This window comes from Lepus europaeus, chromosome 1 (genome assembly GCF_033115175.1).
Source record: "Lepus europaeus isolate LE1 chromosome 1, mLepTim1.pri, whole genome shotgun sequence".
Taxonomy (NCBI): Eukaryota; Metazoa; Chordata; class Mammalia; order Lagomorpha; family Leporidae; genus Lepus; species Lepus europaeus.
The window spans coordinates 102,578,024-102,602,648 of NC_084827.1; the positions used below are offsets into that span (position 1 = coordinate 102,578,024).

Below are 24,625 nucleotides of genomic sequence, written 5' to 3' on the forward strand. Positions count from 1 at the left end.
TAGCCTACTACAACACAGTGCTCGCTGCCCCTGGAAAAAAATTTTTTTTTAAAGTGAAAGCTGAGCATCACAAAATTGAGGCACCAGTAATGAAACATATGTACATCTTTAAATCCTTGCCTAAAACTCAAACTTAAGATTGAATACAGTCTCGCATTCTTACAGAAAACCATGGTTCTAAAACAACTTACAAAGCAACTGGGCAAATGGGCAAGAATCCCCTGGTTATGAAGGGCTTACCTAATCATGACAGGGACTCATTCCCATACCCCAGCGGGAACCCAGCAACTTCATGGGCAGCAGTGCAACTCATGGCCTCCCCAATAGAAAGGGCATGTCTGCTTTCTCACTCCACCCACTCACACAGCACTCAAGCGAGGAGACAGAAACCCTTTACAACAGGACTCTGTTCTAATGCAGTAAACAGCAGAAACAAAAGAAAAAGGAGAGGGGCCAACGTGGTGGCATGTCAGGTAAAGCCGCCCACTGCCTGTGATGCTGGCATCCCATACAAGTGTCGGTTTATATCCCGGCTGTTCCATGTCTGATCCAGCTCCCTGCTAATGGTCTGGGAAAAGCAGCAGAAAATGGCGCAAGTACTTGGGCCTCTGCCCCCAACATGGGAGACCTGGATGAAGCTTCTGGCTCCTGGCTTTGGCCTGGCCCAGCCCTAGCTGTTGTGGTCATCTGAGGAGTGAACCAGTGCATGGAAGGTTTCTCTCTTTCTGTCTCTTGTTCTCTCAGTGACTCTGACCTTCAAATAAATGAACCTTTTTTTAAAAAATAAAGAAAGAAAGAAAGAAAGAAAAAGAAAAGAGCAGAGCCAGAGATCATCTTCCTTGAATTTCAACTTGACAAAGAGATATGAACTTGAAGGTGAGAGAATAAGTTGTAAGAACCCATGGAGAGCTGGAACGAGAGAAAGGAAAAGCAAACTTCAAGTAGTGAGGAGGGAACAGACTTGGGCAAAGCGGAACAGGGGAAGTGGCAGGTACTCATGGTCACCGAAGGCTGTGATCAGAGGTGGATACGTCCATAGCCACTTACATGATTAAGCTATTTCTGTAAAGCTACCTTCTTTCTAGCAAGTTAAAAACAACAACCCCACATTTCCTCCACATTATGTACCACAGGGCCACTGGATTTATGCTTCTGTATGGACAGGAATGTGACCATGAGTGAGTCAGGAAGCACCGTGCCTTAATTAGGGTCCACTGAGGTGTCTAATTGATGACTCTTGTCTAAAGCAGGGGTGGGCAACCTTTTTTCAGCCAAGGGCTATTTGCATATTTGGAAACATCATTTTCAGGCCACACAACCAAAAATTAGCCTACTACAGATTCACTGACTTTCTAGTCCTGCCTCTGGTTGCCTTGGCAGTGGCCAGAGCAAGTGATTTCATGGGCCTCATATGGTGCCCGGGCCAGACAGTGCCCACCCGTGGCCTAAAGTAATTAAAAGTGTGGTACCAAGTTGTTATGGATTGAATTCTGTGTGTGCTCTTGTCCCCAAAGTAGATTGAAGTCCGAAACCTCAGTGCTTAGAATGTAACCTGAGTTGGAGACAGGGTCTCTAATAAAAGGTAATCAAGGTAAAACAAGGACCTACTCCAACGTGATGGGTATTACTATAAAAAGGGAGGAATTTGGAAACAGACACAGATAGGCACAATGGGAGAAGGTCATGTCAAGACTGGGGTCCTTCGAAGCTGGGATAAAAGTGTGCAGCAGAGCTTTCCCTACACTGTCAGGGGCCTGTGCCTCCCTGACACCTTGGTCTTGGAAATCCAGCCACCAAGACTGTGAGAAAATAACTTTCTGTAAAGAACTAGTTAGAGCAGCCATGGCAAACTAATACACTGATGCTTCAGCAGTTTTCTGTGGTTTAATAATCAGGAAAAAGCAAATTTTGCAAAAAAAAAAAAAAAGTTTTTGCTAGCAAATTCCTATTTTACCCTCTCAGTCTCATTACTTTAGAATTATGGTCAAGGCTTAGTAATTCAAAATAAAAATAACGAAGAGAATGATTACATAAATACACACAAAAAAATGCCTTCCTGAAAAGCACTAAATAACTACCTAGTCCAGGTCAAACCCTTGGGGACCAGCATCATAGTGCAGCAGGTTAAGCCACTGCCTATAATGCTGGCGGTTTGAGTCCTGGCTGCTACACTTCTGATTCAGCTCCCTGGTCATGCACCTAGTAAAGCAGCAGAAGATGGCCCAAGTGCTTAAGGCCCTTGCAACTCAGGGGGGAACCTTGGATGCAGCTACTGACTTCAATCTGGCCCAGTCCAGGATGTAGCAGCGATTTGGGGAGTGAACCAGTAGATGGAAGATCCTGCACGTGCTAACTCCGCCTTTCAAATACATTCATCTTCAAAAAAGAAAAGATTGAACCCTTAATCAGAACCTTTCTGACCAAAGCTTTCAATCAGAAAGACTTTACCAAGTTTTATTCTGTGTCTGCTTTATATTGATGGTGCTAATAAGCATCATTATTTTCTGCTTTGGGTTTCATTTTCTGTCCATGTCCTTTGTGCATCTTTTGGTAAACAAGTCCACAAAGAAGGACCCTATGAATCAAAAGCAGCAAATTACTGTCTGCAGGCCACATAGCACCTGCATCTGGCTTTACTTCGTTTTATTTTTGTTTTTTAAATGTATTTATTTGAAAGGCAGAGTAATGGGGTGTGGGATGGGGTGGCTGTGTAGGGGAACAGGAAAGGAAGATAGAGATTTTTCCATCTGCAGGTTCACTCCCTACATGGCCACATGGCCAAAGCCAATAGTCAGGAACTCCATCCAGGTTTCCCTCATGGGCAGAAGGGGCCCACGTACTTGGGCTATTATCTTCTGCCCTCCCAGGTGCATTAGCAGGAAGCTGGACTGGAAGTAGAACAGCTGGGACTCAAACTGGTACTCCAATATGGGATGGTATGGGATGCCAGTGTCACAAGAGGTGGCCCAACCTACCACACCGCAATACTGGCCACTGCAGCTGCCTTTTGTATATGAAGTTTTACAAAAACACAGTCATGCTAATTTGTTTATGTATCATCTATGGCTGCTTTTAAGCTACACAAGCAGTGCTGCGTAACTGGCAGGGACCTTATGACTTAAAAAACCCTAAAATTTACTTCTGGCCCTTTACAGACAAGCATTTGCTAAGCCAACCTCAACTACAGATAGTCTGTAAAATATAAGACCAATTCCTAAACAAACCTTTACAGATTATTGCTCTTGACTGTCAATAATCTGAACTCCACTCTCTCTTCATACATTTGACTAGAGGACAATGAGAAAACAGCCTCTCAGAAATTGAATTTCAATCTTTTTTGCTCGATTTGCTCTTAGTGTTCTTTAGTTTCTCTACATCACTTTTAAAGAACTTAAAACCAAATTTCACAATGAACTGAAGCCGAGAACATGGAAATATTCTTCCTTTTTTTCTCTATTCTGCCTTGTCGCCTAATAAGCAGCTTCACACAATTAAAGAGTAGGGTAACAAAGGTGAGAGCCAACACAAAGCAGCTGAATGAGTGAGAATTCTGTTCTTATCCTGGAATCAAATCAAACGCACCCGCATGAAAACATTGTCTAAATTCAGGTCAATTGGAGTCTGACAGCCACGGGTTAGACATGTTATTACTATATATTTTTAAAGTATTTTAACCTCATTGGCATTATTTCTCCCTTACAAAGTTATTTCTATTCCTGCTCCACAGGTATATATATTAGACTTACAAGGCTGAGAACAGAATCGTTAGTTATTATTTTCAGGACCCAACACAGAGCTTGGTTCATAATGGGCTCTAAAATATTGATTGAATGAATGAATGATAATCCAAGCTGGATTTGTGTGCAAAGGCCCAGACTACAGTGGCAGTCAGAACACAAGGGTTCTAGCCCTGGCTCTGTTACAAATAAGCAATGTGATGTTGAAAGATCCTCACCCCTAGAATGCATAGTGGGAAAAGCTGATCTCTTCAGGTTCTTTAGGAGCTAATTTACCACACTTCTTTTATAATAACACATAAGATAATAGATATTCCTTCAGATCACTTCACCCAAAACAGTCCCAACCCACACAATTGGTGCAGGGTAAAATTTGATGTTGCAGGTAACAAAAACAGTAGGTGAGGGCCCCTGGCAAACACCTACCACAGTTTTTCAGACTAGGCATCTAAAAACCTAAAACTAGTTTAAAAAACAGAAATGCTACAAAGCAAGTAATTTGTGTCTGAAATTATATATATATAATTGCAATATATATATGTATATTTATGTGTATATATATATACACATATATATATAAAGTAACAATTGCAATATATATAAAGTAACAAGAAAGGGCAGTAAGATGGAGTGGCCAAAGTTTTCAAGAACACAGTGGTGTGGTCCAGCTGAGCCTTCAACACAGTAGGGTTACAAAGTCTTGATTGTGGTTTCTTCTACACAGGAACTTGCACCTAGAAACCACAGAGTAAATCTTGCATGCTGTAAGAAGTCAGGCAGGAAGGGGATTAAAAATATGCAAATTTATCTACCCACAGCCAATTATATGAAAAAGACAAACTAATTTAGAGGGCAAAAGTGTATTCATTAATAATTAGAATGTGTGGGTTTTCCAGATCACTGATATTTTCAACTAAATTGATTTCTCAAGTCAGTTATCTTGATTCCGTAAGTGCTTTAAGAAGCTATAAAATGGGGTTAGAGGGAGTGATCTTATGAGAGGAGAAATTATAAGCAAAAAAGTAATGAGTATTGACAGATATTATTCTCTCTGAAGATAACATGCAATACACCACCAGTAAAGGTTACTTTGTTCAGAAAATTATTGGGAGCTGGAGGGGGAACTCATATGAAAATAGTCCCAAAGTTTTATCAGTGATTTTTTTAAAAAGGGTATGTTCTTTAAAGGCTCTTAGAAAAGCACCGGGCAACCATGTGGCATATTTGGAGAAGTAAAAACTTTGGACAAACCACTTTGATGTTCTTGGATTTTCTTCTCTTCTAGGTAAATTAAGTAAGCTGGTCCAGATAACCTCTACTGTCCTTTCCCACTTTAAACTGCAAAAGGTTCCTCTAAATCAGTGTTCCCCAAACTCGTTCAAGAATACAGTCAATAAATATTCTAGGACTAAGTGGTTTTGTGGTTAGTTCTAGGAAAACAATGAAATACATAAAGCTGAACAAATGGCTTCCTTGCAGGACTTTCCAGAATCTTGAGTGTGACTGGTTATTCTGTTACCGTCCCAGGCAATCGTATGTAGGATGTAACATTTACCAAGTTTCTTTGAGCACTGAATATTCTAATTTCTGCGACACTTGCAACATTTAATAGAACGTGAGTGTCTCCGTGAATACAATCTGGGCAAAGAAGCTTTAAACAATAAACTTCATCAATATAAAAGCAGACGCTGAAAGAAGCAAAATACTTGCACAATAGTTTAAAGTATTCATTTCAGAAGCTGAGTAACATCTCCATAGTGCTTGTAGAGCATTTAACTTATATTAACTTGTTTGACTCTTAATCCTGGATAGGGCAGATGAAAAGAACCATTTTCCCACAGAGAACCGCAATTCTCTATGAGATCTTTCTCATCAGAGAGTACTTGCTGCTAATGCTTAGAAAGGTCAGTTGTCTTCCACCATTAGGACTGCAGGATTTCCTTGACCCATCCTTCAAGACACTCTTTGTATAAACTGATGTGTTAAGACACCCAAAAGAGGAAGGAAAGAGCCACAGTGCCTGTGCTGGTAGTGTGACAAGTTCTGTCCCATTATGACTCTAGACTTGTCCTTAGTTCTGCCACCGAAAAAATTAAGAACCAGAAAGTTTAACGAGCTTTCAGTCACAGTACTAATAAATGAAACTGGGATCCACAGCTATATCCATCCCCCTTTTTCTTTCTCTAAAGCAACTTAGGATGTTTTGAAATGGTTTGATGGTGTCTTAAAACTGAAGTTTAGCTAATGGTTCAGATTAAAAAATTAACAATTTGGGACCAGCATTGGTGGCACAGCAGGTTAAGTCATCACTTCAACACCAGCATTCCATATCAAAGCACTGGTTCAAGGCTCAGCAGCTCTACCTCTGATCCAGCTCCCTGCTAATGCACTTATGAAGGCAGCAGAAGATGGCCCGAATACTAGAGCCCATCCCACCCATGCGGGACACCCAGATAGGGTTCCAGGCTCCAGGCTTCGGCCTGGTCCAACACTAGCTATTGGGGCTATTCAGGGGAATGAACCAGTAGATGGAAGAACTCAATATTGACATTGATTGCTCCAGTGCACACGCGAGCGCGCTCTCTCTCTGCCTTTTGAATAAAAAAAGAACAATTTCCTTTGATTTGTGGTTCATGATTGGTGGAAGTCTGGTTGAAATGATTTGATTTACACAAATATTACAGTAGTTGCAACAAGGAGTAACTTATACAAGAGTCACACTTTAATGATGATAATCACTTGAGTCCTTACTCAGTGCCAGACAGGCACGTAAGTATTATTTCATTTCATCCTCCCAACACTGCCAGTGAAGGGTCCTGGAACTACTCACCCTTCAAGATGACCCCTAATAATGCCATCTGTTTTATGTCTCACCTGTCTCCCAGGGGCTTTCTTTTTAATCTTACCAGAACCTTCATGCCTCTCCTTGTTCTGAAAGCTCATTCACCTGCCTTTCAAAGCAATTCTCCCAATGTTCACATCATCCACACCTTTCCAGTGCCAAGGCCTACACAAACCCTTTGTCCAGGTTCTCTCCTGCCTCCATGGATTGCTGAAAATGGGTCAGAGTGACTCAGACCTAAGCCACCAGGGCCCTCACCATAGCTCAGGGGCCCTTTCCTTCATCCCCTTTTGAATGTTCACCGTATCCCCAGACTCTCATCTTTTGGTGTGAGTGTGTGTCAATCAACACAGGACTCTGACTCTACTGAAACGTGAGCTTTCAAAAGGGGGAGCTTCACAGGCCTTCCTCCTCATTCCCTCTACACAGCCCCGCTCCTCCCTGTCTGGCTGACAGCAAACTCTCTGAGGAGGTCCCTTTCCATTAAGACAAACTCCACCTCGATCTTTCTTAAAAGGAAGACCCACTTTCAGAGATCCCTTCTTTTTTCTAGTAACTACAGCTACAGTCGGATGCTAAAACAATCTTGTCTCCAGGCTGTGGATCTTGAAAATTTCAGGAAGGACTCTCATTTCTTTCGGAGTCTGATTTTCCCCAGAAGACACAGGCTCTTGACTCCATCACTCTTTAAACCCTTTGGAATGTGCTTGAGGCCGCCCCTCTCTGGCCCCACCACACACACAGGGCTCCATTGAAACCTGCATCTCAAAGGCTTACAAAGAGCTCCCCGTGGCCATTCCAACAGCCTTTTACTGGCCTTTGTCTTCCCTGACCTCTTGGCAACATTTAACAGAGCTGACCACCTCCTGAAACTTTATTCCTCCTTGGTGTCTGTGCCACTCTCTGGATTCTCCCTGTGTTTGGTCATTTCTTTACTTTGCCAAAGGCTCAACTTACTCTTCAGAACAGAATCTGTGCTCCTCAAGGGAAGCCCCCTGTCTTGTCTTAACACCTCTCCCTTGAGCACTCTGAGTCAGTCCTAATGCTCTACCTGCAAAGTCAGAGGTGGTCCAGTGCTTCTTCCCCCAGCTGCTCCAGTTCTATATGAAGGTACTTCAAAATGTTTGTGGAAAACGGAATAAAAAGATAAATTTATTGTGGTGACAAAAAATCTTGAATTTCATATACAATTTCATCCACAACACACACTTCCCATGAACTTTTTAAAGATTCTTGTATTTTCAACTGCTATGACACATTTTCTGGGACTGGGAGTATACAGAGTAATACATAATTCGTGTGGCCAGCTTGAAATGGCCAAAAAGACTCACTACCTTTTTAAAAAAATTATTTAATTTTGGTAGGATGAATACTCTAACCCCTTTATCATCCTACTTGTCTACCTTCCATATTCCTGTTGAGGAAGAAAATGATCTACCATAACTAATGTACATTATGCTATAGACGTAACAGACAACTGTACAGTTACAGAGAGTATATATCACCAAGAGAGACTTATGCATATATATTTGCAAATATATATATATTTGTGTGTATGTGCATGAGAGTCCAGGTCAAACAGAAAAATCCAGCAACCATTTGAAGCAGCCTCCAACTGAATTCAAGGCAATCCCAAGCAAGCAGTGAAGATGTGTTTACAGTCATTTTCTGAATCCAAAATGAGTTCTTACAGTGGTCCTCACTAGGAGTGTGATTAGCCACTTATGCTGACAATTCTTCCCTAGGAGAAACTGACCTAGACACTTCACTTGCGATCCTGGTGTCTGACACTGAGTTCAGGAGAATTCAGCGATCCTTCCCCCATTCATATTAACAGCTAAAACAAGTTAGAAAGTCCCTGTAATGGAAAGGCGGGTCTTTCACCATCACTGATCCCAAGGTAAGCAAGGGTGCACTAACTTTTCATTTTTCCAATCATTTAAGACTAGAAACCTAGGACCTTCTTTTCCTAAGATCCTCCCCTCTCCATCTTGTCACCAGTCACACCGTGTCAATGCTTTCTGCACAGTAGCTTCACTCCATTCTATTGTGTCCTTGTACCCTGCCACCACTCCTCATCGGTGACAGCACCTTCTAGCCTTGGGCTGTGTTCTCATCCATGTCAGCAGCTTCATCCTGCCCTGCAACCTCTGCCCTGCACCTTGAGGACCTGAACTACTCTCTAGTCACCTAATAAAGAGTGTCTTTTCTTTCTTCATGTCTGTGCTGCGATGTTCCCACCACCACACAACCAATAATCTCACTGCTGAATTAGAAATGCTGGCATCATCTTCAAGTCCTGCTTCCACATGCAATCACAGAATCTTTTGGAAGATTCAGGTCCCTTTGACCAATCCCATAAAATAGCCAATGGACAAAATCTTTTAGAACATTTAAGACTTCAGGTACTCAAATAGCTGTAAAATCTGGTCACTCCTGTCTATAATGGAACTGCATGGGGGGGAGGGGAAGAGGTCCTCTATCATCTCTCTCAGTAGCCTTAGCAGCTAGCTCACTGCTTTCCCTGGTTGCAACAGTGTATCTCCTGCATGCCACCAGTTTGCTTCCTAGGGATTCATATCTGTTTGAAAAACCATTTAACTTATGCTACAAAGTCGGTAACTTTTAAACACAATGTTTCTGAGCTTCTGTTAGAGTTTCAGTTAAATAAAAGAATTTATCTTTACTCTCTTGAGTTAGTCTGATACATTTGACCTATCAAACTTGGAATACAAAGAATATTTGGATAAGCCGGCCATAGTTGGTTATAAATGGTCTTCCAAAAAGGTGATTTATGGACACCTCTCCTAAAAGGAAAGTCACAAAGAGATCTTGTCTTAGAACAGAGGACTGAAGTCACACCACTGATCTAAAGGAAAAAATAGGATAGAAGCATCTGAGTTAATGCCAAACAATGAAACTACATGTTTGTTCCCAATCTACTCAACACCAAAATAATGAGCCTTACACAGATTTTATCAAGTGATGCATTAATTAGCAAAATAATAGCCTAATAAGGTAATACTGCTTCCTCCCTCTCTCCCCTTCCTTCTCTCCCTCTGCCCCCTCTCTGGCTCCCTCCCTCCCTCTCTCTGTCTCTGCCTTTCACTCTCCCCTCCAGCACTCTGTCTTCCTCCTTTCATTTGAAACTCTCCAGAGCCAGAGACCCTCTGGGTTACACATTAACAACTGCTCCTACAGTGCTGACCTATCTATATTATGCACTTCTCACAGAAGCCCTCATGGGTCCATTAGACCCTGAAGACCCCTTAAAGATGCCACACCTCCCCCACACTGTCCCTTGAAGAGCTCACAACTGAAGGGAAGTTTTCAGTGAAGACAATCACTGAATATTAATAATAAGATAAATTCAGAGAATTCCATCATAAGTAGAGCTCAGTCAAATTTCTTAAATGTGTGTGTTGGGGAGGGGGTATCTGCCCACAAAAGAGCTCTATTTAAATGTACCTGTAAGTCAAATGAAAACAAGCAATTGTGATCATTCCTCAATATCTACAAAGCTACTCTCCTAGAAAGTAAACTGGATTTGAAATTTCACATACATAGCTACATTCTCTGCCCACCCCCTACTAGCCCATATGGATAAATTAATCCTTAAAAAATGTTCTCTAAAAAGTATAGACTGATTAAAATACGTATAAAATAGTACCTGTCAGGGATAAATAATTTCCAAAAAGGTGATACAGGTGTTTGCATGAAATAAAAATAATAGAAAGTTATAAGGGAGGGGAAGGATTGCTTCTGAAAACCCATGTGCTAGAAGCAAGCAGCACTTTCATAGTATTTGTTGGAATTCTCAACAACATGAATTCTTTGGGGTTTTCCATAATTTTTAGATATTAAAAATGCAATTTTTAGTCCCCCCTACACACTCTTTCTATATAACAAAGAATTGTGTGGTCATTGTGGGAGACAAGAAGGACTACAAACTTGACAAAAATCTAAGGAATCACATAAAAATAGTCATTCTTAATTCTACATGAGAGAAAACTACTTGTTAAAATTTTGATATATTTCCTTCCAGGTTAAAAAAAAAAAAAAAACAGACTATTCTATACACAACAAACAGGAAACATTCCTAGTTTATGTTACATCCATATGAAATTTCATATGTTTAAATCAGTAAATGGGGCCCAACTAAGATGTCTGTCTACTTGTTAGCCTGCTGTTCTGTGTAGCACAGAGTTCTGCTGCTGCTCCTTTCATTTCCTGTGCATTGACAGTTGCACTTAATTATTATTTTAATACAGAATTCAGCTTGCTCTGTTTGAATCTCTTACCTTACCTAATTTCAGGATAAGTTTTCATCTCTCCTATTACAAAGTTTGCCAACCTTTTAGAATGAGGTAAGCGAAGAATCTGTACAGTTGTAAGTTTAAAAACAGACACCTATATGCCTATAGATGTCAAGGACCAACTCCTTCCACTAAAATTTTTTCCTGAGTTATACAAAAAGAACATCTTTGAAAACAAAACATACAAGACAAAGAACTTGGGAAATACCCGTGCATACATTAATATCACCTGTCAATTTTCAAGCAAACTAAAAAGCAGCAGTTTTCCTTGCTTCCCTCAGCATATATTTGCATCAAATGCAGAAAGGACTAAAGGACTTTTCTTCCCCAAAGAGGGGTAAATAAACTGCTACAAAGAGTTTAATCTATGACAATTGTTTAAAAATATAATGGGACCCATTTTGTATTTCATTTTAGTAATCTTTTTAAAATGTAGTGGAAAATTTCATTTTCAGCCTGTAGGTCATTATCCCTTTTGAAGCAGTTCCACCTTCTAAACTTGGTTCCCTCCAGAGATGCTATAAACACAGCCTGCCCGTTCTTAGGAGGCTGTGTCACACTTCCCAGGACCATGCAAGTTGCTCCCAGGACCCCCTGCTGTTGCATGCTCCCCAGGGACATTAACAGTAATAACACTTTGGAAGAATTAGCCACAACCACCCTGTGAAATGCGCACTACTGTTTTTACTTAGTGGAAATCAAGGTTTAGGAGGCTAAGCGGAAAAGCATGCAAATATGATAGAGGCAGATTGGACTCTATGGAGGAGGAAGCACTGACCAAATGGCTTAAGAAAGTGAAATGTGAGATTTCCATTATTATCAGGGCTCAAAGAATATGCTAATATGCAAAATTTCAAGTGAAAAAATAGGAAGAGTATGTTGTTTGATCATGACTTTTTAAAAATACCTAGTTTTAATACATCAGTTGGGTTCTCCTAAGGTAGGGTTGCTGGATTTAATGAACAAAAATACACAGTGTGACAAAGTATTTGAGATACTTATCCTAAGAAATCACTGTTTAGCTGAAATTCAAATTTAACTCAACATCTAGCATGTTATCTGACAATGTGAAGGCCTTCATGGAACAAACAAAAAACACTAATAAATTACAGAGCCACAATTCCCCAAGCTGAAATCTAGCCTGTTCTGTGTGCCACATGTCTTTGGGAGGCCAAATAAAGGGAAGTGCAGGGAGGCTACAGCTGTTCTTGACTGAGCTTCCTTCTCTTTTTCCTAGTAGCAAACACAGCCCTTGACCCCAGGGACCTGCCTTTCACCAGCTAGGCCACTCAATTCCATTGCCTCAAAATCCCAAACCCTTCTCTATTTTATATGGGTGTTGTGAGGATTAGACAGAACTGGAGCTGGAAGGGGATATTACAGACACCTTGAAATTATTTATATATTGGCTGAGTACTTCTGAAATACATTCTCAGAAATTTGGATCAGACGGACTCTCCCACATCACCAAGAAAAGACTCAAATATAAAAGTATTGCCAGTGTATGGTGAGCCTAGCTGACAATAATCTCTAAAAGGAAGGAAAAAGCAAAAACTAGAAATGTGCTCCAAACCTGAAGGGAACTATGGAAAGTGGAGTGAAGTGCCAAAAGGCAAGCCTGGCAGAAAACAGAGGCAATCACTGATGAAGAAGTCTAGAGTTTTCAAATGGCTATGGATAGATATTTGAGACAGTCACCTTGACTCAAATATTAAAACACAAATACATAGAGATAGCATAAAAACCGGGCAAGACATTGCTTACAGATACCCATTTAATTCTCTGGTGCCTCCCGTTAAGCCTCCAATCTCTGTGTCTTGTATATATTTACTTTCTCTTAAGAAAACAACAAATCGAGACTGGTTCAAATGGTGTTCATTTAAATCTCTCTTCCACGCACAACGTTAATCTTCAAACTTTAACAAAACGTAGTCCACTGAACACAAATCACCGTGAACAGACACTGCTTGAAGAGGATTAATCAGCAGCTTTGATGTCATCCCCTAAACAAGGCCAAACATTGAATCATTGTTGAATTCCTCACGTGCAGCTACACCCAGTTAATCTTCAAGAAAGCAGCAAACTATGTAAATTGACTTAAAGTGAGTAGATAAGTACATCACTCATCAAAATGTAGCAACACTTAACAAATATTAGAAGGGCAAGCTCAACTCTTGCATGCACTCCCTTACCTCCAACACCCCACTGTGAACCATTAGAACTGCACAGTACTTAGCAAAACGGGACTTGCTGTATCCTACCAATTGCAAAGACTAAAATATATGGCCTGAGTCAGCTATCTCAAGAAAGCAGTTCCACAGCGGAAGTATGAAAACATAAAGAGAATAGCCAAGGAAAAACAGAAATACCTATTTTCTATATTTAAAGACTTCAAAGCATAGAGAACTTCTTTCAAAACACACTAAAGGGGTGGGCTGTTGGCCTAACAGTTAAACTCCTGCAGTTAGGATGCCTGCACGGTAAGTGGATTTGTAACTCCTTCTGAATCCTGATTGTAGCTGCCTGCTAATGTACACCTTGGAAGGCAGCAGGTGATGACTTGAAGTAATTAGTGAGAGACCTGGATTGCTTTCCAGTTCTAGGCTCTCACTGGACCGAAGGACAGCCCCAGCCAATGCATACTGTCACAATACAAAAGTTCTGATAAATCATTTTCATTTTGGTTTTTGGGATGCCATTGTTATATAACCAGACCGGATCTGCTGAACAAATATCATTTATTTCAATGTCACAGTCAACAGTGTCGGATGCACACGTTTGTCCACCTTTATCTGGGTTATCACTCTACAAGTGTCTCGCTTTGACTTGAGCAGAGCAGGTGTATTTTGAATGTGCTTACAGGTCTGTAATGCAGGAAAATCCTGTTTATCCCAGATGACTCCAGAGATCAGTGCTCCCAGATGGGCTGGCTACGCTCTGTGGGGGCAGGAAGGGGATGAGCACCACCCACCCCTGCTTTCACTGAAACTGGCTGGCTCTTACCAATGTAATACGTAGAAAGTTTTAGGAATTATACCATCATTCAATGGAGCATGTTGACACTACTGCTGCTCCCAAACACCATGAACATCCATATCATCCATTACTTCTTCCCTCACCTGCCACCTCAGCACCTCCAGCACGCCCTTCAAAAGGTGGGAGGGGGCAAAAGCAGATCTCTGAGACCCACAGGGAGGCAGGTGAGGACACAGATCAGCTCTAAGGTTTCTACTGGGATACATATGTTAAGTGGGCACTTGTTGAAGCCTCCAATAGCCAGGGTTCAAATCCTGGCTCTGCGCCTGGGGTTCTACAGACTTTGGGCAAGTTATTTAATCCACAGCACTGTGTTCTCAACTGTGAAATGGTGATGTTAACATTACCTGTCTCAGAAGACTGTCAAGATGAACAAATCACTTAATCCACAGGGAGCATTCACAACAGCAAGCTGCAGGTAGTGAGGTACTCCAGGACTCCTAGCTACCACTCTAACACATGCACAATACAAGAGTGATTCTGACCCAGTGTGGGTGGGTTTTTTTTTTTTTCCCCCAAAGGTGATTTTTAAGTACTATTCCTTACATTGAATTTTTCCCCTCAGGCAAATTATCTGAAATGAGCTCTCACAGTTGATTGTGTATTTCTGGGTTAAAAAAATCAAACTGCATTATACACCTAAGATTTGCCAATGCTTTCATCAAAATGAACAAACTAATGAGAACGGAAAGGTGCAAGCTTAACATCACGAACTCTTATAAAAAGCATTAATTAGACTTCCCGGTTAGGCTAAGCCAGGATGAGATCACAAAAGTCAGTCATGGTAACCAGGTCCCCGCGCTGGAAGTGTGCTTTCCCAGTGAATGGCTAAATACGAACAAAAGAAACCTTTGACTCAAATACCAGTGGTACCCGGGTCTTGTGTCTGGATAATGCCTACACATTCATTTCTTTCTTTGCCTATAGAAAAAAGAAAGTCTGTTTGTTTTTCTGATTCAGTCAGCCCTTTCAGTCTTTGAATCTAAGGAGAGCCCTAGGAGAAGAACAGCATCTTATCAGCCTGCTCCAGACCAGCAGGCTGTCCCCCTGCACACACAAAACCTCCAGCCCCTCGAAGCAAAAGGCCTCGCCCTCAGAGCTTTTCCCCCTTTTCAGAGCTAACACCCCGCTGGGTTTTGACAACAAATAAATGCATACACAAGGCCTTAACATAATTAGCCATCCTTGCAGGTAAGTGGGGTGGGAGGGGGAGGAGGGGTTGAGAGAAGAATATTTATGGGAAATTGGCTTCACCTATGAAGTTGAGGTAAGTGTGGTAGATCCGAGGGCATTTATTTTCAATGAAGCCCCAGGAAAAGAGTTTAAAGACACCTGCTCCTGAATCCTGACAATTTTGCCATACACGTCAACCAAGTCACAAATGCGGCTTTATTTTCTTTTAATTAAAGGAAGGGACATCTTCTTAACCCAAGTAAAAGTTCCATTCATTTCAACATCAAGGGCACATGGAACAGGGTGTGTTTACTGCCTGTTGAGGGGCATTTCACGGGTAAAAGAACCACAGACCAGAAGACAGAAAACATGACTTTTTGACACTGCCAAAATACTTGCAGATACAGACTGATGCTAGGAGATGCCCACCCAGAAATGACTCCAAGAACAAGAACTGGACATCAGAATTAATTCTAGAGGCAAGCCACCAGCATCACTTGCCTTTGGTCCCGATCTTAATGGAGCCACGGCCGGCATAAAAGGATTCAGTTCGCTGGTATCATTATTGGGATAATAACTTAATTGATTTGTCTCAGTGGCTAAGGATGGAGACAGGAGATTTATTATGGAGGAAAAATATCTGCAATCGTGTTTTTGTTTTCTCAACAAGCATCTTGCCACTGACCTCTAAATCAGTTTAACCTTTTCCAAACAGACCCGCACATTTTTTACATAATTTAAAGCTAGGTTTTGTTATTGCTCCTGCTGAAGGGCTCCGGGAGATTTCGCCCAACATGGCTTCAAGGAACCTTCTTTTAAAAACAAAGATGAAAAACAAAACAAAAGGCCACAAGTCTAAGCTCTCAGCTCCATTCCTTTTCCCGGCAGGGGATTCGGATCTAACCACTGAAGTGCCTCTGGAGTTCAATCTGCTTAAAAATGTATGAAACGGTATGAAAATAGGAAAAGACATGTTATGACTCAGGCTGCTCCAAGTATCTCTGCAGCGAGGATGTCACAGGATTTCCCTGTGCTTCTGAAAACTGAAAACCTTGAGAAAGTGACAGAAGTTCCTGTTTCGTTCTCTCTTTTTTTAAATAAGGAGGGGGCGCGCGCGAACACCACACACCCCACACACACACACACACTCACACAACACACACACGCACGCCTTCCGGGTTTCCTGCGAATCAGACAGGTTCTTGGAGGCTCCAAGTGAGCACTGCAAAGCGGCGTTGCGACTTAACTGCCGTACTCTTGCACACACAAAGGTTTCGGGGGAAGCCCAAACTTGTTGCAGAAGCTGGGCGAAGCCCCCCGGCCCGGCGCTCTCCGGCTCTCGCCGCCTCTCCCTCCTCCCCCACGTCCCACCCCGCCGGCTCGAGCCGCAGGGCCAGGGCATCTCCCCTGCTAGGGTCGCCCGCCCGAGCCGTCCCGCGGGCCGCCTTCTGGGGAAACAAGGTCACCGCCCAGCCCGGTGCCTCCGAGGAGCCGCGGCGCCGGCCGAGCGCCGCGGCCGCCCTTTGTAGCGCGCGGCACCCCGGCGCCGCCTCACCTGCTTGCGATAGGGCGTCCGGCAGCTGCTGCTGCTGCCCCCGGGGTTGCCGCTGCTGCTGGGGAAGATCATCGCGGCGGGCGGCGGGCGGCGGGCGGCGGGCGGCGGGCGGCGGGCGGCGGGCGGCGGGCGGCGGGCGCGGGGCAGCCTCGCCGCGAGGGGGAGGGCGCAGGGCGGGGGCCGGCCGGGCCGGGGCCGCGGCCGCTCCGGGAACTCCCTCTCGCCGCGCGGCGGCGGCCGGCCGGGGCTGCAGCTCCGGGAGGACTTCTCGACCCCCCGCACTCGCCTAAAAGTGCGGCGCGCCGGCGGCGGGCGACACTCGAGCAGCTCGGGCGGCCGCCGCCCTGCGTGCCATGGACGGGAGTTCGCGCGCGGAGCTGGCGGCGCCGCCGACTCTCCTGCCGGCAGCGGAGGAGCAGCGCCGCCGCGTCCCCACCTACCGCGGCCTCAACCACCGCCCCGAGAGCGCGCCGGCCGGGGGCGGGGAGGCGGCCGCGCACCGCCTCGCGCCGCGCCCAGGCCCACCCGCGCCTCCCCGCCCGCTGCCCGCCCGCTCGCTGGGCGCGGCCTCGGCGCTCTCCCGCCCGGCTTTTAGGGCCGGGGCCCGGGCCGGGGCCGCGCAGCCCTGGGAGCCGCTGGCGCCCCCGCTCTGGTGCAATGGTTGGGTCTGGCTCCCCGCGTGCCGCACATTCCTTGGAGTAGCCAAGCCCCCCTCCTGTCGGTTCCCCCTCGGTTCGATGCCCGAGTGGCCACTTGGCAGCCCCGCTCGACGCCCCCTTTGAAGGGCGTAGCTTCGGGGAATCGCGCTGGCATCTGGGCAGGAGGCGAACTGGCCCCCAGGTGTTCTCTCTGTTCCCGCATCTTCCAAACTACGCCGTCGCGGGAACGGTGCGGGCAGTCACCCCTACTTGGACGGACCTCGGCAGAGCTCCGAGCCACACCCCCCCCCCATTCCCACGCTGCAACTGTGGCCGAGGGAACGGGTCTCCACCGCCCGGCGCCTCTGCGGGGGCTGCGGGGGCTGCGGGGTTTCGCTCCTGCGCCAGAGTTAACAAGCTCTCCTTCGAGGTGACAATAGCAAGTGGGCGGCGAGGAGAGGTCAAGGCCGACCCCTAGCAGGGCTTCTCTCCCGGCTAAGACCTGGAAAAGCGCAGCCCTTCCTTGCGTGCATTGTTAGATGGGACACCAACGCGTTCTCTTCAAGAGACAAACTCGGCAAGAAAAGGGACAAAGGGAGGAGGTGATTTCCTTTGTTCGCTGGGAGGGCTGTCCTCAAGCTGCCCCCACCCCCGTCTCCACCAGCTTTTGGGGGGCTGCGTGAAGCCCGGAACCGGCCCAGTGCGGAAAGCCCCGACGGCAAGGAGCCGAGCAGCGCTGTGGACCGGTCGCTGGGCCGCGCTTGCTTGCTGTCTTGTGGGCTGGCCTGTTCCCCGGTGGGGTTCCCTGGTGGGTATCGCAGAGAAGTATCACTGTGGGTGTGCACTACAGAGTTCTTCCAGGGCCTCTAGATTCTAACACCTTCCTGTGAAAGCCAGTCAGCTATGGTAAAGGAAAATCGCAGCTTCATCATAGCTTGCTTATGAAGGCAAGGGACTCGACTACTGTTTACCACCAGGAAAGCAACGCGTCTCCCACCGAAATGGAGTCTCCGGCAAAGCCATCCAAGGGCTTTTCCAAAGAATTGCAAAGATGCCCATCCTGGCTACCTCAGGGATTGAATGAGCCCCTTCCATACTGGAAAGAGCTCCCAACATTCTCCAGCAAAAATGATGAGAATCAGCGAATCTCATCTATTAAAACTATACACATCATGTTTTAACACACATGAAATTTCTAATTCTTTTCATTCGGAAAAAAAAGGCAACAAAGGAATTTATTCTGGGCACAGTCCTAGGTACACAGTGGACAAGTTAAAACTTGTGAGATAAGATTCACAGTAAAATGTTTGTTTCTTCAAGAGATTGGGCAACAAACACAGCACAGGCAGCATTCAGCTGTATGTGAGTCCCATAGATGTTAAAACCACCCTCTGCTCCTCCATTCCTACACAACTGACTCCCTCACTAGAACTCTTGTTAAGCACAGACAGGAAGTAGGTTTCGGTTAGAACTGTTCAAGTCATTGTTGCCTTTTGCTGAGGACATAATGCTCAAGGCCCCAGAATCATCTATGGAAGAAAAATCCATGTCCAACCTCAATGTCATGACTGGTCTCATAGGAAACCACAGAATAACCACAGAAGAACAGCATAGATTAATTTTTCTATGGCACTACTCTGAGGTCATTCCAGAATGCTAACACTTGATTGGATAGCCTGAAATGGTTTTTTACAGGGATAAGAACTGCTTTAAAGTGATCATAAAAATTAAATAAATTCCAGAAGATTTATAATACTAAGTATTAAGATATGCTAAAACTACCAAAAGAATATTAAAATGACTCTCTAAGATTAAAAAAGATATCAAAAAATCAACATATTGTAGTATAAAACTGTTTCCAAAAGTTCCTGGAAATGGAATTAAAAGTTAAATTTATTTTGGTGCAAAAATTAAAATCCACATATCGATTTTTCAAAATACATATTTTCCAGGAATTTTTTGAAGGACCCCAGCCATGCATTCCACACTGATGAACGGCATAAAAGGAAAGAACGGGCATATAATTTAAAATGCAATGTCTACCAGGCCTCAAATTTTCTAAGTTAAGAGCAACCAAGCAAAGCATTCTAAAGAGGAAAAGATGTCTATCCGCAAAAGCTACAAAATGTAATGCAGTCACTCAAGCCCAGTGAGTCCAATCTAAGAGAAATAACAGAGCTATGAACACACACATTTGACATATATACTCAATTATACATGCTCACAAGTGTTTGGCTGTAAGAATGATTACAGGGATAAATCCTGGTGAGGTTCGCCTGGAGAAGTTTATTGACCTTCGAAACAAATGTTTTCAGAAGAGAAGGTGGGGCCGGTGATGTGGCATGGCAGATAAAGCCACTGCCTGCAGTGGTGGCATCCCATATGGTTGCTAGTTTGAATCCCAGCTGCTCCTCTTCCAATCCAGCTCTCTGCTATGGCCTGGGAAAGCAGTGGAAGATGGCCCAAGGCCTTGGACCACTGCATCCTTGTGAGAGACCCAGAAGAAGCTCCTGGCTCCTGGCTTCAGATCAGCCCAGCTCCAGCTGTTGCAGCCATTTGGGGAGTGAAACAGTGGATGGAAGATCTCTCTCTCTCTCTCTCTCTCACTGCCTCTGCCTCTCTGTAACTCTGCCTTTCAAATAAATAAGTAAATCTGGGGGGAAAAAAAAAAAGAAGAAGAAGAAGTGAAGGAGGAGGAGGGGAAGGTAAAGGAGCAGACCAGAAGGACTGCAATGTGTCATAGTAAGAGTAAGGGCTTGGGATCCTGTCCTGGATTTGCTCATCCTCTGTGAAGGGAAATGGAGGAGGGTTTGCCTTGAGGCCTGTCCTCCAGCATCCTCATCCCCACCCTCAGCTGTGGGAATCTCACCCAGGGGCAGCCAATCCTTGGGCAGGCTGGTAACCTATGACCTGAGTACGCCCAATCCCGTTCTCACCCTCAGGAATTCAATACAGGAAACTCCACGAGTGGAACCAGTAGGCAAAGGGGCAGAAACTGAGAGAGCGCCTGGGGTAGAGTTGAAGCCACAATAAGCCAAAACCATATGCAAGCCAAGGTTATGAGGAAGCAGAAACTATGAGTAAACAGGAAGCTGACTGGCAGCAAGCAGAGAGCAGAGCCGACGCCAGGAGCCGGTGAGCGCTTGGCGGTGAGATGATGGTGGGAGCTGAGTCCTGAGGGCTGTGTGGGCCCCTCAGACACCCAGCCTTCCCATGTGTGTACACCTGCAACTCTCCCCCACTGGCTCCTCAAGGCAGCTGAAATGGATCTGGACTTTCCAAGCCAAGGAACAAAATGAAAACAGAACCAAAGAGATCTGGCTCTACATACAGCTTCTCCCTGGCTAGCCACATGGCTCTGGGCAAGTTAGGTAAGCTCTCTGGCCCCAAGCTTGTTCTCCCTTAGGTTGTCTTAAGCACAGCACCCCCCCCCCCCCCAACAAAAATGCCAAACTCCGTAAGTGTCAGCGGTTATGATTGTTTTCCGAGGTTTTACAGCGGGGGGGGGGGGGGGATTGTGGATTTCAGTGGTTGTGCTGTTTATCCAACTGCTGCTTAGTAAGTCTGGCTGGCCATGAAAGAACAGGAGCTGGAGGATAGTGGGAACTGTCGACAAGGAAAAGGAGCAAATTTAGGTAAAGGGAGGTCACAGGAATATGCTTTCCAAGCCTGTGGATGCTACAGTCTTAGCTTTGAAGGACTGAGAATTGAGCCCGGTCAAAAGGTGAAGGTGCAGTCAAGATTTTCTTCCTTTGTTGCATCCAGTTTCCTTTAGAGAAGCTGTGTGTTGGACCAGGGCCATTTCTGAATGAATAGGGAGACTGTGTGCAGGACCACACTCTGCTGGGCAGGAGGAGTAAACTCGGGAGGATGATAAGGACAAAGCCACCAGGACCTGCAGAAGCCTGCCATCTACATGGGACATGTAAGGAGTGATGCCTTCAATGACTTAAAAGAGCTTGCACAACTGGAATGTGAAAATCTGAATTTACATGACATTTGTCCCATAGAAACAATTTCAAAATGAGAGTTTCAGTTTTAAGTATTTCACATTTCATTTCACTTTCACAACATTCTCATAAAATTGAAAGTTATTTTGGCTAGCGTTGTGATGCAGCCACTGCCTGTAACACCTGGCATCCCATGTGAGCACTGGTTTGAGTCCTGGCTGTTCCATTTCTGATCCAGCATCCTGCTATTGGGTGTGGAACAGAAGATGGCCCAAGTGCTTGGGCCCCTGACACCCACGTGGGAGACCCAGATATATTTCCAGGCTCCTGGCTTGAACCTGGCCTAACCCCAGCCACTGCTCTCTCTCTCTCTGTCTTGTTCTATCTGTGTCTCTGCCTCTCTCTGTAACTCTGCCAATCACATAAAATACATAAATCTTGTGGCCAGCATTGTGGCATAATGGGTAAAAGCTACTGCCTGCAAGGCCAGAATCCCATGTGGGCACCGGTTCATGTACTGGCTGCTTCAATTGCAGTCTAGCTTCCTGTAAAAGGCCTGGGAAAAGCAGCAGAAGATGGCCTAAGTGCTTGGGCTCCTGCTACCCATGTTGGAGACCCAGAAGAAGCCCCTGGTTTCAGCCAGGCCCAGCCCTTGCCATTGCAGCAATATGGGGAGTGAACCAGCAGATAGAAGATCTCTCTCTCTGTAATTCTTTCAAATAAATAAACAAACAGTTTTAAATACATAAATCTTAAAGAAAATGGAACATTATCAGGCTCAATAAACAGGTGAAAGCAAAAATAAAGAGAGAGAGAGAGAGAGAGAGAGAGAGAGAGATTGACCTACCCACAGAGCTAGTACGTAAACAGCAAACTGGGGTTAAATTTTAGACCCAGTTAGGGTTAAAACACTTACTGTGCTCCTTCAAACTCTATAATGCTGCATTCAAAAAATCCTTCTAAACAATGCTCCACCTCCTAGGAGTACTTGTAATCTATATAGCACCCATACAGCTATACAGGAATAATGCAAGGCATTAAGTGCTAAGTGCCAGGCAAGTGGCCTAGACAATAAAGTGCTAAGGGAGTCCACAGAAGAGGGAGATCAATACAGGATATAACATGGGTGTGGGAAGCTCAGCTGGATAAATGTTTTGTTTGAGGGACATTCAGAAAGCAGCAATGTGCAGATGACCAGAAATACAGATTGAGAGACAGAAGGCCAGTGTGGCAAGGATGGAGATTTGGGGGAAATTACTGAAATGATCACTAATAGATGAACCTCTTGAAAGAGACAGATACGAAAGAGTCAAAAGCCCAGGGAACCTCCTCTCCATGCACATAGTATTAAGGAGCCTCTGAATAAAATTACTACAATGAAAATCAATTTTGAAAGAAGAAAAAAGTGGCAGAAAAGGTGTCCAATGAGAAAAGAACAGAACACAGCTCTATCAAGAGAAAAACTGACATGTAGTATAGAAGGTTCTGCCCCAGTACCATTGCTAAAGCAAGCACCCTTTTTCATTTGGATCAAATGGAACACAAAAAGGAATTAAAAGAAAGATTCATTCTACATTATGTCAAGTTACAACATTTAATACATAAAATATAGCTACAAAATATTCGTTAGTTAAAGAAGCTCACACACAAAAAAAATCTATTTACATTTGAGAGTCTTTATGTTTAAAAGCTCACAAAACCTCGAGATCCTGGCAAGAAAGGAAGGGAGGGGAGATAGAATAAAACAGAGAAAGAGAGAGAGACAATGAGGTCAAAAGATTCTTTAACTTTCTATGCTTTCCTGGTATAAAGTAGAGTTGATAAAGGACTCCATTTCAAAAGTAGTAGCAATATTTTCCATTATTCACTATGCTTCTTTTTTTAAAAAAAATCTGCTCTTCTTATTTGAGCCTTAAAGGCTCCCTAGACACATATAAAATCACATGTATATAAAAATGAAACCACTATAATAAAACTATATAATTTGAGACAGTATATAGAACAATATAAACATAGCAATACTTTGATGAGTCTCACCAGAAGCTGTATTCTGAGGATTCTTAAATCCAGCCTGGTGAACAAAACAGAACAATTAAATTTTGCCCTACTGTTGCTTCTTTGCATAGACTCTATGTAGTAACTACTATATTCCAAGCACTTTCTAAGCACATCACACACACACACACACACACATCCATGAGAAAAGAATGTTTATTCCATTTTGTTGAAGAAAAACAGAGGCTCAGGGATGTAAGTAACTTTGCCAAGGTCACAGTCAATGCATTTTTGAGCTGAGGTTTGAAGTAGGGTTTCTGCCTTCAACATTGCCTGTTGATGTGATTAAACAGATGCTGTTGAGGTTCATCTGAAAATGTTTATTAGTACTGATGGTGCTAACGATGGTTATTATTACTGCTAGCTATGGATGAAGCTCAAGTCCCACAGGAGAAAACCTCCATGGTATAAACAGCCAAAGCTTGGCCATCAGAGCACCTGGTGTTGAATCTTGGCTTCAACTTTTACTATCTGTGTAATTCTTGGGCAAGTCAATGAACCCTTCTGGGAGCCTCTGTTTGTTCATTTATAGCAGGATAATGGAATTACAGATGTTCCTCAATTAATAATGGTTCAACTGAACAAGTTTCCAACTTTACAACTGTACAAAGTGATAAGCATTTGCTGGAAACTATACTTTGGATTTTGAATTTTCACCTACTGCCCTACTGCCCTACTCCTACTCTCATAACCCTCTCTCACACCAGCAACCCCCAGGCAGCTCCATGGGTCACAGGATGAACAGGATACTCTACAGTGCGCTGTGTTGCTGAACCATGATGTTCACTTGGTTAGTGACAGTACATTTTTGACATGTAGTATTTTTCAGTTTTTTCATGGAAGTTGTAGGAAACATCTGAGCACTGAATTTTTTATTCCTTAAATATGAAGGCAAACTGTACATTAGAATACCAGACTACAAATATATGAGTATATTCTAGCCCTAATCTAGCATCTAAATTTTGCTTAACAGATGGTTGCTAAAGTGTAATTCTTCTCTTATAATCAGTTTTATTTTCTGAGATAGGTGGGAAGTTGTCTTCAGTTGGAAGACAGGCAGAAAGAACTACCTTCTAGAAGCTGTAATGGCATTTAGGTAAAAGGCATTCCCAGAATCTGGAATTAAAACTGAGTTCCTGGAATACTAGTAGGAGAATGTATTAGACATTAGCTTCAATACCATATTCATAGACACTTGCTTGTCAAGTGATCCTAATCATCAGTCAGGACATTTTTCTCTTTGAGAAAACAAATTCAAAATTAAAAAGTTACAAAAATGTCTGGGTAAAATCTGCTCATAAATTATTTCCCTGCTCTTACAGA

At 43.9% G+C, this 24,625-nt stretch overlaps 1 protein-coding gene across 7 annotated transcripts in view; it reads right to left on the reverse strand.

Annotated features, from left to right (window-relative positions):
• The window catches only part of RBMS1 (RNA binding motif single stranded interacting protein 1), a 237,981-nt gene that overhangs the window by 123,797 nt on the left and 89,559 nt on the right, over positions 1–24,625 (reverse strand). For 2 of the 7 annotated variants that reach the window (XM_062187269.1, XM_062187257.1), the window contains exon 1: positions 16,660–16,750. The exons of the other annotated variants lie outside the window; for them this stretch is intronic. In XM_062187269.1, the coding sequence (XP_062043253.1) occupies positions 16,660–16,731 (72 nt within the window). In that variant the 5' untranslated portion in view covers positions 16,732–16,750. Of the gene's footprint in view, positions 1–16,659; positions 16,751–24,625 lie in introns of those variants that run through there. 7 annotated transcript variants of the gene reach the window in all.